At 35.6% G+C, this 14,256-nt stretch overlaps 1 protein-coding gene across 4 annotated transcripts in view; it reads right to left on the minus strand.

Annotated features, from left to right (window-relative positions):
- Positions 1-14,256, minus strand: part of Negr1 (neuronal growth regulator 1) — an 813,948-nt gene that overhangs the window by 280,528 nt on the left and 519,164 nt on the right. For all 4 annotated transcript variants that reach the window (XM_004841441.4, XM_087212675.1, XM_004841443.4 and 1 more), the window contains exon 4: positions 11,974-12,105. In XM_004841441.4, coding sequence (XP_004841498.2) covers positions 11,974-12,105 — 132 coding nt within the window. The remainder of the gene's footprint in view (positions 1-11,973; positions 12,106-14,256) is intronic.

The raw sequence follows: 14,256 nt of genomic DNA on the forward strand, positions 1-14,256 counted from the left end.
ATTTATACATATGTGTCCTATTTATTTCACTTAAGAGTATCACCTCAATGTGCATCCATTTAGCTATAAATGTCTCTAATTTCTCATTTTTTATGGCTGCATAGTACTCCATTAAAAAAAACTGCACATTTCTTTATCCAGTCTCCAGTTGACGGGCAATTGGGTGTTGCTCCATTTTATGATGGTTCTCAAGTATTGGGTTAGGAACCATTTAATCACATTATCTTTTTGGCTTGACATACACGTTCCTGTGGAAACATGCTGTTAAACCTGGATTCATAGTTACATGAAAGTTTATAAACTGTATGTTTGTGTTGCCTGATGCCAGGTTTGTAATTTCTTAGACCATTTTACAGGATACTTTCAGAAATCTCTGATTTTCAGAGATGCACCCTTTGGCAGCTTAGTGAAATACTGGAACATAAATATTTCTGAGTGTGTTATCAAAAATGCACACATATACATTAAATATATATACAGATATATTTTTATAATGTTCTGTCTTCCTTGCCTTAATATTTTTTTCAGCTCAGCATGGAGTCATTTTCAACCCACAACATTTTTACCCTGCTAGAAATTGTTTTCTTACTGAGATCAAATAATCAAACTATCATGCCCATTACTTTATATATTATTTTTCTGAAATGATGAATGGTAACCTAGAAATAATCAAGATAAAACAATGCACAAATCTAGCAAAGAATTTGTTTGTGTATTACAGCAATGGAATTGTTTCATCTTTCACTTTTAGAAAGGAGAGGAATAATATATATAATATATAATATTTCTCTCCTTTATTTCTATATATAGATCATAAATATATATTTCTATATTTATAATATATAATATATATATAATATATGTAATATATAATATTTTCCCTTGCAGCAGATGCAGTTTAATTTTCTGTGATCAAAGGGGTTTAAGATCACTCTGGATTCTCAACACTAAAACTGGTCTCACAATTTAAATAAATGTTTGGGAGGATACATTTCAGTTAAACTAGGCTCCCAACTCATCAACTAGAGAGAGTCTTGGTATTCTAGTCATTAACTGAATTGTATGTCTAATGTTTACAAGCAAGGACCAATTATGTGTCTGTCAATTAAAAAATCAAGTGTTCCTTAACAGAATGTTAAATAACACAGTTTTATTTCCACTAAGGAATTATATAAACTACAGAATTAAACCTGAACTTACCACATCATGAAAATCTCAAGGAAAACTAAAGTTTAATTCTAAGCTTTATTTTTCATGTTGTTCTGTTTAGGGGAAATGTTTTATTTAAAAACACATTTTAGGGCGATTATGCATATGTTTGTAATAGTCACTGTTCAACACCTTCAGAAATTGTCCTCCAGATTCCTTCGGTCCTCATATCTCTCTCAGCTGAAGTTGTTTCCCCAGTATCACCATTTCATCCTCTCCTTTACTCTTGCCATGAGGAAACAGAAACCTTACAGGTATTCTCTATGGATGTGGAAAATAAAAATATTGAAACATATTTTTAATATTCAGATGTATCCCTGAATAGTTTTATCATCTTCGAAGTATTCTTGTTTGATTCCAAAGCACCGGGTCTAAGTTTCCCTGTGTGAGTTGATAGAGACCCCACCCCTCTGGTCCTGCCTTCCCCCTGATATCAGTTCTCTTGCTTTCCATTTCCTTTGGGTCCATCCCAGCCCACTGTATCCTGGAGGATCAAAACTTTGCCCTGTCCTGGGATCTACAAAGCTAAGGCCTTTATTTTCTTCTTTTCTTTTTTCCTTATTTATTTATTTGCTTTCTCTCTCTCTCTATTTCAAGTGCCTATCAAATTCAAATTCAATTTCATCCATCAGGGTCAAAGTCTCTTGGAAGCTTTAGTGACACCTCAAGACCGTGTTTGGTGTGTTTCTGATAGCCTTGCATAACACTTGCGATTAGGTCATCAAACCACTCGTCACACTATATTGTAGCTGTGTATTTTTTTTTCTCCTTTCCTAGTAATGAGCTTGTTGAAGCCCCATATCCCAGTCTCTGGCACCTTAATAGTCTCATGATAAGTGAAACCTAAGTAACTAAATTAATGTGTGGATCAATGTAGAGCACCGACGTGCTTATTTATTACTTTACAGGTAGCATATGAAACAGCACTATTAAAAAGAATATTATACATATGTTTTATAGCCCAAATTGTTATTGCTAATAAGTTTTAATTAGGTTAAAAGAAACATAAAATAAGGCAGTTTAAGATACAATATAAAATTTGGCCTACATTACGAGCAGATGTAAAAGATAAGGTAAGCAGAGAGTAAAATGGTCATAAAACGGACCCCTAATTGAAAACAAACACGATGACAGAGAACTCAAGTAACACAATTTTCTCCTGACTACACAACAGTTATCTTTGTTGTGTTCAAATTCTGAATGCTGGGATTTTCTTTTTATACAAGGTGATAACTTCTCCTCTTCTGCAATCTCTTCTACTCTTATTTGACACGTCCACCTACACTGCCCAAGCTTTTGGGGAAAACTTCATGAATAACCTAAGAAAACAGGTCATGTTGCTAGAAGTCTTCTCTTCCTCCTCCTTTGCACCTGTGTCTGGTCATTGCACACTTTGGTGCAATTTTGTGAAATTAAACTAATTGGAACATTTGGAGCTAGTTATATGGCATGATAAAGTGCATATTTCCATAAATGAATATATAGCAGAGGCAAAATAATGCACAAATAAGTGCCAGTGATATATTGGGTTAAAAAAACATATTTCACAGCAAATTTAAAAAAGTCTCTATTATTTATTTGACCATAGGGAGAATTACTCAGTTTCCTTTTGATGAAAAGTATGTGTGCAAAATCATTTCTAAAATTTAAAAAATGACCAATATATGAATCTGACTGTTAGTCATGAACATTTCAATAATATCTAGACCTCTTTACACCTTATTCTGGTTGACTATATTTTTTCAAGTTAATAATAGCTTTCCCTCTTTAATTTAGGATATTTTATTAAACTCTGTATCTGATTTATGATCTCAGTAATCTTACATTTAATGAAAGAAGTAGAAAGGACACATTTTTATTCAATAATAATTGTTGGGCAGATATTTTTGAAATAGTGATTTAAATGTACATAAATTATTATCTGGTGTCTAGGTATGTTCCTGCTGGGAACTCAAGAGATTTTCTTATGGAGTTAGATAATCTGCTTTTGTAGTTATTCTTTTTCTAAATATTTATATTTTATTAGTGCCTATTAATTTTGCAAAATTTTGCATTTCAATGTGATATTTTCATATATCCATAAACACATTTTGATCATATCCATTCCCCTATTACTCTCCATTACACCTCCTCCTCCCCACTCCATTACCTTTCTCTTTTCTAATAACAGCCTCTCTTCTACTTTCATGTGAACTTTTTTGTTCTTTTTTAGTTCATATATAAGAAAAGTCACCCAATACTTGTCATTCTGAGTCTGGTTTATTTTGCTTCACATGATGATATCCAGTTCTTTCCAACTTCCTACAAATAACATAATATCATTCTTCCTTAGGGTTTAATAATGCTCCATTGTGTATATATACCACATGTTCTGTATCTAGTCATTCTCTGATGGGCACCTAGGCTGCTCCCATATTTGGTTTCATAAATTTGGTGCAATAAACATGAGTATACAAGTATCCCTATAGTATGATATCTTTAATTCCTTTGGGTGTATTCCAAGGAGTGATATAGCTGAGCCAAATGGTAACTCTATTTTTAGTTTTAGTTTTTTTTTTTATTTTTGAGAAACTGCTATACTGATTTTTATAGGGCCTCTACTAATTAACATTCCCACCAGCAATATAGAAGGGCTCCTTTTTCTCCACATCCTCAGGAGCATTTTTTTTTTTTTTAATTCTTGATGATAGCCATTCTGGCTGGGATAAGATGGAATCTCCAAGTAGTTTTGATTTGCATGTTCCTGATCACTAAAAGTGTTGCACATTTTTTCGTATACTTATTGGCAATTTATATTTCTTTTGAGAATAATAGCTTTCTTAATTCATGTCTCTTTTGTTCCTTAAAAGCAAGGATGCTATTAAATGTTTTAATCCCTCTGTACCTCACCTGTCTTATCTGTAAAAAAAAAAATTGAAATTAGTGCTGCTTCTCTCTGAATGAAAGCACTATGTAAATGTCAAATTTTATTGACTCCACTAGAAAAATTTGGCAAAAAAAATGGGATCCCAAGCAAGTTAGTAGCTGGACATGGTGGTGCACACTTGTATTCCCAGCACTCTGGAAGGCCGAAGCAGGAAGTTTGCAAGTACAAACTCAGCCTAACTAAGCAACTTAGTGAAACTACGTTTCAAAATTAAAACACAAAGGAATGGGGAAAATTAGGCAACAAACCATCTACATATTTTTGTCATTTTCTTGGTTAAAAAAAATTATGAACTAAAGCAGATACCTGTTCTCTCTTGTTCCTAGTGGAATGACTTTTGACTTTACCCAGGAGATTTTAATTTCTTTGATAATTCATTCATTCAATAAATATTCTTCAGATTTTTTTAGTTCTAAGTGAAAGGAACATGTCAATTTTCAAAACACAATTAAAACCCTCTCCCACATAGAGTTTACATTCTAGAGTAAATTGAACTTATATTTATATTTTAAAAATTCACTGATTTGTGAAAAGTTATATGCAATATACAAAGTTTATAAAATTTTGTAAACAAAGCACAAAGTTTGTTTATAAAAACTTTATATTTTCAATTTTATTTGTATATGTACACGTTTTCAATTTTAGAAATGTATATTGATGAAATTTTGTATTTATTATATTAAATGTATATGAGAAGACATATTTTTGCCTTGAATTTTCAGAAATGGCAATAGTGAATCAGCGAGGTAAAGTAAAACTCCTCCAAGATCTCAAAGTCCAGTTAATTGTGGGACAGTAAATTATTTGTTAATAACTCTAGCCTACTAAATTCTATATGACTATGGGCCACATTCTGAAGCAGCCACTCACACATGGAGAGCACGCAGACAGAGTGGAGATAAAAGGTCCCTCTCCCAGGACACAAGCACCTCACCCTTTCATTAGAAACAACAGTTACTGAAGAGCTCTTCCAGGCTTCTGGGCTTTGGTGACGTCTAAGGTCTGATTCTGCTTTCCTCCACTGATCTACAGTAGAAGATCAGTCTACGGTAGCTTCTAGAATTAGCTCCCAATCAGGCAATGGTGTGCATTTTCCAGACATTGTTTTCTCCTTTCCTAGCCATACATTCAATGATTCCTGCTGTTCCTATTTACTTCAGTCTATGCACTTTCTGAAATTTAATCACTCTGACATTTCATTTAAAAAAAAAAAGTGATGGGTCTAGTATCCATTAGGCTACTGTTAATGACCGAACACAAATGGTGTGTGTGTCTGAATCTAAATTCATTAGCTCCCTCTGGCTTAGAAACTGGTCTAATCTCTCTCTCTCTCTCTCTATTTTAATCTCCCAAGGTCTACTTATATTAATAATCTATATTATTCTGTTACCTAGAATTTCTTTTGCTATTCTGGGTCTCTTCTTGTTTCAAATGAATTTTTGGATTGTTTTCTCAAGGTCCATGAAGTATGCTGCTGGGATCTCAATTGGAATTGCATTAAATCTATATAGCAGTTTTGGAAGTATGGCCATTTTCACTATATTAATCCTTCCTACCCAGGAGCAGGGGATGTCTGTCCATTTTCTGATATCATCTTCAATCTCTCTTTTCAGGGTGTCATAGTTTTCAGAGAAGAGGTCTTTGATTTCTTTCATTAGGTTGATTCCTAGGTATTTCAGTTTTTTGGATGCTATTGTGAAAGGAATTATTTGCCCTATTTTTCTCTCAGTGAGTCTGTCATTCGTGTAGAGGAAAGCTATTGATTTTTGTGTGTTGAGCTTGTAACCAGCTACTTGACTGAATTTGGTTATTAAGTCTAGAAGACTTTTGGTGGAGTTCTTGGGGTCTTCTGTATAGAGTATCATGTCATCTGCAAATAATGACAATTTGACTTCATTTCTTATCTTTATTCCTTTTATTTCTTTCTCTTGTCTAATTGCCTTGGCTAATGTTTCCAGAACTATATTGAATGAGAGTAGTGATAGTGGACATCCTTGTCTTGTTCCTGATTTTAGTGTGAAGGATTTCAGTTTTTGACCATTTAGCATGATATTGGATGTTGGTTTTTCATAGATGGCTTTTATCAGTTTGAGGTGGAGACCATCTATTCCAATTTTTTGTAGGGTTTTTTCATAAATGCATGTTGCATTTTGTCAAATGCTTTTTCTGCATCTATGGAGATAATCATATGGTTTTTGTCCTTGGCTTTATTGATATATGTATTACACTGATTGATTTGCATATGTTGAACCATCCCTGCATCCCTGGGATGAATCCCACTTGATCAGTATGTATGATCTTCTTGATGATCTTCTGCATTCTATTTGCCAGTATTTTATTAAGGATTTTTGCATCTATGTTCATTAGTGAGATTGGCCTATAGTATGGCAGGGAGTATCACAATCCCCAACCTGCAACTATACTACAAAGCTACTGTGATAAAACAACATGGTACTGGCAAAGAAACAGACTTGAGGACCAGTGGAACAGATTAGAAGATGCAGAAACAATGCCAGACACACTCAGCCATCTCATCTTCGATAAAGGAGTCAAACACCCTCACTGGAGGAAAGATAGCCTCTTTAATAAAAGGTGCTGGAAAAATTGGCTTTCAACTTGCCAAAGATTAAAACTAGACCTATATCTCTCACCATGCACTAAACTAAAATCAAAATGGATTAAAGATCTAAATCTTAAAATAGAAACTCTGAACCAGTTGGAACAGAGGTTAGGTAGAACTCTTGAAGACATCGGTATAGGAAAAGATTTTATGAAGAAAACCTCAGTTGCTCGTGAACAAGCACAAACAATCAACAAGTGGGATCTCTTCTTATTAAAAAGCTTCTGCACAGCAAGAGAAACCACCAGCAGTGTGAAGAGACAACCCACAATGTAGGAAAACATCTTCACCCGCTTTTCCTCAGACAAAGATCTACTATCTCAAATCTATAAAGAACTTAAAAAGATCAGACCTCCCCAATTTAAAGACCCAATCCAAAAATGGGTATCTGAAATGAACAGACATTTCTCAGACAAAGAAGTAGAAATAGCAAATAAATACATGAAAAAATGTTCAACATCACTGGTCATTTGAGAGATGCAAATGAAAACAAAGCTGAGATTCCACCTCATTCCAGAAAGAATGGCTGCTATCATGAAATCAACCAATAATAAATGCTGGCGGGGCTGTGGGTAAAAAGAAACCCTTCTCCACTGCTGGTGGGAGTGTAGACTGGTGCGACCACTGTGGAAATCAGTATGGAGATACCACAAAGAACTAGGTCTGAAAATCCCATTTGAACCCGCTATTCTACTGCTGGGGATCTTCCCCAAAGAATTAAAAGAATCATACCACAGTGATATATGTGTGCCCATGTTCATAGCAGCACAGTTTGTGATAGCTAAAACTTGGAAACAGCCCAAATGCCCATCAACTGGAGACTGGATAAAGAAAATGTGGGTTTTTTTTTTTATAAAATGGAGTACTACTCAGCCACAAAAAATGAGAAATTGGAGACATTTATAGCTAAGTGGATGCACATTGAAGTGATACTCTTAAGTGAAATAAATAGGACACACATGTATAAATACTGAATAGTTTCTTCGGTGTGAGAAACTGAAAGTATAATTAAGGACTAAAATGTATAATAGTTAATGTGAAATAGGAAGAAAAGGGGCAAAGGGGAAGGAAGTGGGAGGGGTAGGGGAAAGTATAGAAGGGAATGGGATTAATATGAGAAAATGGAAAAATAGGAACAAAATCTTTGTAAATAGGGAGGAATGGAGGGGTTGAAGGGAGGGCTGGGCAAGGGTGAAAAATAAGAACCAAGAGAGATTATGTAAACGTCCAAATTTCCAATGACGAATGTCATTATATTGTATAGCTAAAATGTACTAATGATTAGAATGAATAATTGATAATGCAAAATAGAAAGAAAAGGTCCAAAGGGGTAGGGGTAGTTGGAGGGTCAGGGGAAAGGAAAGAAGGGAAAGGAAAAATGATGAGAAAAGGAAAAAATGGAAATAAAGTCTTTGTAAATAGGGAAGGGTGGAGGGGGTGAAGGGAGGGCTAGGAATGGAGAAAACCAAGATGCATTATGTAAAGGTACAATTCCCAATGAGAAATGTAATTGTGTTGTATACCTACAATGTACCAATAAAAGAATTTAACAACAACAAAAATCTATATGATTCCTATGATTCCTCTTTTCTGTTTTAGTTTGTTTTTCAGTTTAACAAGAAATACACAAGAATGAGAGAAAATATACATAAACAGAAGGTGAATAGTAACATACAATTGAGAAATAATGATTTGAGAAATAATGATTTGCATTATTCTTTAGTGGTCTAGAAGCCCACAACTGCTCTTCTCCTTGTAGTAGGGCTTTCTGTAAGAAACTCAAAATGAATCAAATATGCATCCAACAAACTAGCCCAATCTATATAAAATAAGTTAACTGTATCAATCATATCACCAAAATATTGTTAAATTTTAATAGAAATTAAAATGGCATAAGTATAAAGTCTGTTGCTAAGAACATGTTATTTATTGTGTATATTTTCTGTATGGGTTAAATGTGGAAATTGTATTAGATGAACAATAAATCATGAAATATTTCATACTTGCAAGGAAACTAAATCTTTTTCTCAAATTGACTTAACACACGACTGAATCTACCAGAGCTTATGAAAATTTATTACATTTCATCTTGATTCCCATTTGGGAAAGAAAGGACAGAGTTTCTCTCCAAATTATAACTCACAAAGCTACCGCGATTCCATAGGCACAATCAATATTGATGAATAACAATGAAAGGAAGGGCTGCCTTGAACCGGGGACAACGGCAACTTTGGGGAATCTGTAGGTTGTCAGGGGATCCACAGTTTCTTGCTGGCAACATAGACCGCTGTGCTCAATTTGGGGCTTTGGTGAACTAAAGTTTGTTCAGTTGGCTTTGACTAATTTCCTTTGGGAAATCAGCTCAGTAAAATCCATAGGTAGCTCTCAACTTTTGGCTTTTAAAGGAGCAATTTTACAAAATTAACACGTTGGAAACTTGGCCTCCACCAGGAACATAAACACAAGTATTCCCACCCACACACCAACACACCTTAGATAATAATTGTGTGTGTGACCTCACCATGAAGCAATACAGGAAATATTAAGCTCAATTAATGCAACTAAACACAATCAATATGAAACACACTTCTTCACAGAACATTTATACACATGTGAACTACCAATGCTAAGATTGGGAGAGGGGAAGCAGACAAAACTGGTGGTTGAAAGTTATTTAAAAACTCTGTTGAGTCCATACTTTTAATGCGAGAGAAGTTAATATATCTGCAGCAATATTTTATGTACCTGAAATTAATTCTGAAACAAGAAGTCTGTTATGATTTAGAAAATGCTTCTCTACCTTGCTTTTTTCCACTTTTCCCTTTTTCCTTCCCATTTACCCACTTAAGTGATGAACAGAGACTTCTATCCTACCTGTTTTGAGGTTCCAATAACCTCCAAAGCCATCAGCATCCCCTCTTCATCTTATAGGATTTGCCTCAAACTTCCCGGCTCCCATCTGCATGTCTCTGACACTTCTGCCCATCTCTTGAGCAGAAGAACTGGTAGCCTTCGCTCCTAACTGCCATTGTACAATCTTGGAAGACAGGAATAGTTGTCCCTATGGAGAACTGGGCAGATTTGTGTACAGTCCAATCTAGTAATAATGACAACTTACGCTTCTGTGGCAAAGAACAGGTTTTCTTACTGCCATTACGATGAAAACACATGTCTGGAACTCTAGGGAATAAACCCATGCTGTGTAGGTGTTGCTAGTATGTATGCATCCCGAAGGAGACGGCACATAGAGGACAGATGCAAAGAAAGGACAGTCTGCTGGCTACTGCACTGCTGTAAGTAATAAGCTTCCTTTGTCCCTGTGTCTGTCACCACTGACGAAGCCCGTAGCCCTTCGGAGTTCTTAACATCTCGTTATCCCATGTCTGTCCTGATTACGGGATAGATTCTCTTCTTTACTCAGACCCTTTCTTTAGTGGTGACTTAAGTGGGTCGGGGGCCTTTCTTTCTATTTAGTTTCTCTCCAGGTTTCTGCCTCCTTAACTCAATGTTTATCAGTCTAAAGTCCTCACTTGTCCGCAAAAATGAGAATCAGATGAATAAGAGGTGACAATGAGGTAGAGTCAAGGATAGCAACAGGAATCTATGAATATCAAAGAGAGTGGAGATTGTATATGGAGTAGGAGCCTGCAGATAGCTGGACAGCAATGGGCTTTCCATGCCATCCCTATCAGAGACCTGTCGTAAAGACGTATTGCCTCTGGGCGTTTGGAGAATGTATGTACAGCTAGGCTAGGTGCCTGGCTTATTACACTGCTCTGAATCTATTTCTTTATTTCCCAGCGTTCACTGTTAAAAATACCACTTTCTAATCATCCTACTTCTTCTTTACCAACCCTCTAAGAATAAAATTAGTACACGCATAGTCACAGAAATGCAGTCAGTGATCAGCTGCTCAGGGATATTTTCATTTTTGTTACCTCTTATTTCAGAAAGTTCCAAAGAGGTGAGCAGTCGCCCTCTGGGAAAGGAGGGCTGAGAATCAATAGGGACTTGTCAAATGCTGAAGCGCAGGCCACGCACCCCAATAATTCCAACTCAGTAGGGCTGGAGTGGGGCCCAGCAGTTTCCCACTGCTGAGTGATTCCACTAAGACTTGTCTGCACAGCACTGAAAGAAATGCTGCCCTAAAATCAACTTCCTTCATCCAGCATCATGCAAATGCTCAGCCTAGAGACAGTTCAGCCCACGTTCACAGATTAGTCCTGACAACTGTGAGCTGATGACAGCGATTTGCTCTGGCAGAGAGCTCAACTTCTGGGAGGGTTTAGAAAGTTACTTATTTTTTTGTGTGGGGGGAGGCCCTGGAGAATGAAAGAATCTCTTTAATGTGAAATAACTGATGAGTTTTAGCATTTCTGGATATATATCTGACCTCGGTTATAATACTATATATATATATCATTACCACTCACCAGATATGGAAAGATGTAGAAATGGAATAAAGAAAGGCGGATGCAGCTTGGATACATTTTTTGTAAAGAACTGGTATCCCCAAAATACTTAACTTGGGAAAAGTAATATAAACATATTTTAAAGAAAGACTATTGGGCTATTTTTGAAAAGTAAAGACCAGTCATTGCTGTTGAGACAGTAAGATAATATAATAATACTGAAAAATCATTTATTTCAGTGCCTTGGGGCATTTAGATAAAGGGTGTTAAGCAATAGCACTGCAGTTCTGCAGGCGTCTGACTGATAGCTTCCTAATAATGATGCGCGGGGGGAAATTCTTTCTGAATTTTCTCAGTCATTTCCAGAGTAAGTAGGATTAAATCATCCAAGTGATACAAGCAGCACAGTGCAGGTCTCCTTTCTGAGACCAAATCTCTCCACAGGCCTGATGGGGATGTAAGCACTAAACCTAGTTCCCGTGTCTTCCAGGTGAAAGCCACTGAGGAAAGAGCCACGCTCACCTTAGGGAGAAGGGCGCTATTCTTTAGACGGTTGGAGACTAGAAAGATATTGGAATCATGTCAATCTACACTTTGGACTGAATGACTGTGGGATTAGTTGAGACAATTAGTGTTACATAAAACAACTTGGCATATATTTCAACATGTGCCCATTTTCACCGTCACTGGGTGATTTTTAGCAATAAACCACCTCTCAATGAAAACAACAGCAACTTCACACAATATTTTTCCTGGTGTTTAATCTTTTCTCCCAAATTATCTTAAAAGATGATACTGGGACTTACAGTTTACGATGATTTTTACTTTCTTCACGTCTGGGAAGGACACATCATTTTCTGCACTGCATTCATATTCCCCAGCCTGGTCCCTTGTAATTGAGTAAATGTCCAAATATTGTCCACTGTCAAATGGTTTTGCTACAAAATAAAAAAGAAACAGCATGTTAAATTGTAGCTGCCTGAGGCTTCATTCAAGTAAAACAACAATCGCCTGAGCTCTTACTAGATACTGCTGACGAAACAATTCCAAATGAAACTGGGGAATTATTAAACTCTTTGTTCTTCTATGTTCACAGGAAAACTCCAAGAAAAAAGCAGTTGCAGAACAAGGGACATTGTAACAACCGCTTCCCCAGAACAGGATATACATGTGTTCCTTTTAATTGACAGTGGTGCTTTACCCTCCGCACACATCAAATAGAGTTCTGCTCAGTTCTGTAATTGAGTGCAACAACTTTCTTCCCGTGCAGATGAAATTCACTAAGATGATTCGGTACATATTGACTTTTATACAATGTGAGCCAGCAACTTGACACTTAACTTAGCTAAATGCTACTTTTCTTTTGTGGAAATCTATCCTTCCTTAAGCTTTTAAGCCAGATGGCTTGATAAGCGTATATGGATCTATAAAACCACTGCCATATTTCTGTTTCCAAGATTATTGTTTCCAAGAAAGCTACACTGTAAACACTGTATAAAACCATCCAATAAATTTTTTAAAAATGCTTTATTTTCATACTACGAGTTACATAATTATAAAAAAATAAATCATCTTTGCTTTTTAGTATTCCAGAGAAAACATGTTATTTGACTAAAAATAACGCAAGATTAAAACCACAAAAGCATCATCACAGATGGAAGACTATCCTCAGTAATTATGATTTGAAATAAAGACTCCTTTCTTTAATAATGAAGTTTTTATTTCATTGAAAGCACAAAACCATTGAACAGTGAGGATCTTGATTACCAGAGGAATGGCAACGGAAGTTTGCGCCTGTGTGAATTCCAGAGCAGGGACCTACTCCCTCTCGTCATGGGCCAGAAAAGTCACATTTCAGTGCACACCAAAGCAAACTGGAAATGAAGCAATGGCTTCCTCTAAACTATCTCTTTCTGTGATTCAACGTTATTTGTGTCGTCAGCCTACTGTTTTTCAAGAAAAGTTGAAACGACACAGAAGTTAGAAAGCTAATAAGAAGATTTAATTTTAGAGAATCAAAGAAAATGATGTTTAGTTTGACTTTCCAAACCTAAGATCCTTGCCAATTAATTTTTTTTTTTTCCCCTCAGAGTTCCCTGGCCCAGGCCCATATATTATCTGTTGTTCAGTCTAGCAGAGAACTAGTCCAGGCAACTCTGAGTTTGCTAACTGAAAGCTGGAGTGTTTAAAATGTGTAGAATGAAGTTAGCTTTATTTCTATTTATCTAGCTGATCTCAAGTTGTATATAGGGGAGAGTTAACCTGCTATTGTAGTTGGCTGAGAGTTATTTCAGGTATCTGGATGTAAGCTTGCAAAAATAACAGTTATTTTCACCACTCAAATTCTTAAGATCTGATTTTAGAATAGTTTTTCTATCCCTTCACTTTCTTTTATTTGGCCTTAGTAACTTAATGCAATATTTAATTTCTATATTTCTTTACTCTTTCTCTTATTATCACTCCTATAATAATAAAACTCTAGTTTTATATATGTCTATAAATACTATTAAATATAGAGAACAGAATCCTTATTCATATTGAAGACTTTTTACAGTATAACTTGAGTTATAAACTAAGAAGAAGTTAAATATAAAGAATGTGGAGCAATAATATGCTACATCAGAGTTAAATGGCCACGGTGGGTAGCACACAATGAAGCAGTCACAAGTGTCAAGGTACACTACTGTGAAACTCTATAAAAATGAATTTATTATCATTTAACATAGTTTTCAATATTAAAAGGTTACTTGCACATTCCTATTTCTGCGAACTGATACAATCTCCTTTGGTAAAAGGCGTATATCATAATCTACTTGAATAATCAAATGCAGTATTATTTAATCCATAAATAAATAACTAAAGGTGATGGATATGATTGTGCATATCATTGTTTTTACTCATTAAATGTGGCAGAGATGGGGACAATAGCTTTTAGAGTATGAAAAGATAGGAATAGGCAGGGTTGTATATCTACCAAGAAGCAATAAATATAATGAAAAGTGAGACACAATAGGCTCAGAACTTTCAGAAGAGCAAGGATTTTTCTTTTCCGGCATCCTGCAGACTTCACAGCACACTCAGTATGACTG

The sequence above is a fragment of the Heterocephalus glaber genome, unplaced genomic scaffold (genome assembly GCF_053883595.1).
Source record: "Heterocephalus glaber isolate CG9 unplaced genomic scaffold, H.glaber_assembly_v1.0 deba00001442, whole genome shotgun sequence".
Lineage (NCBI taxonomy): Eukaryota > Metazoa > Chordata > Mammalia > Rodentia > Bathyergidae > Heterocephalus > Heterocephalus glaber.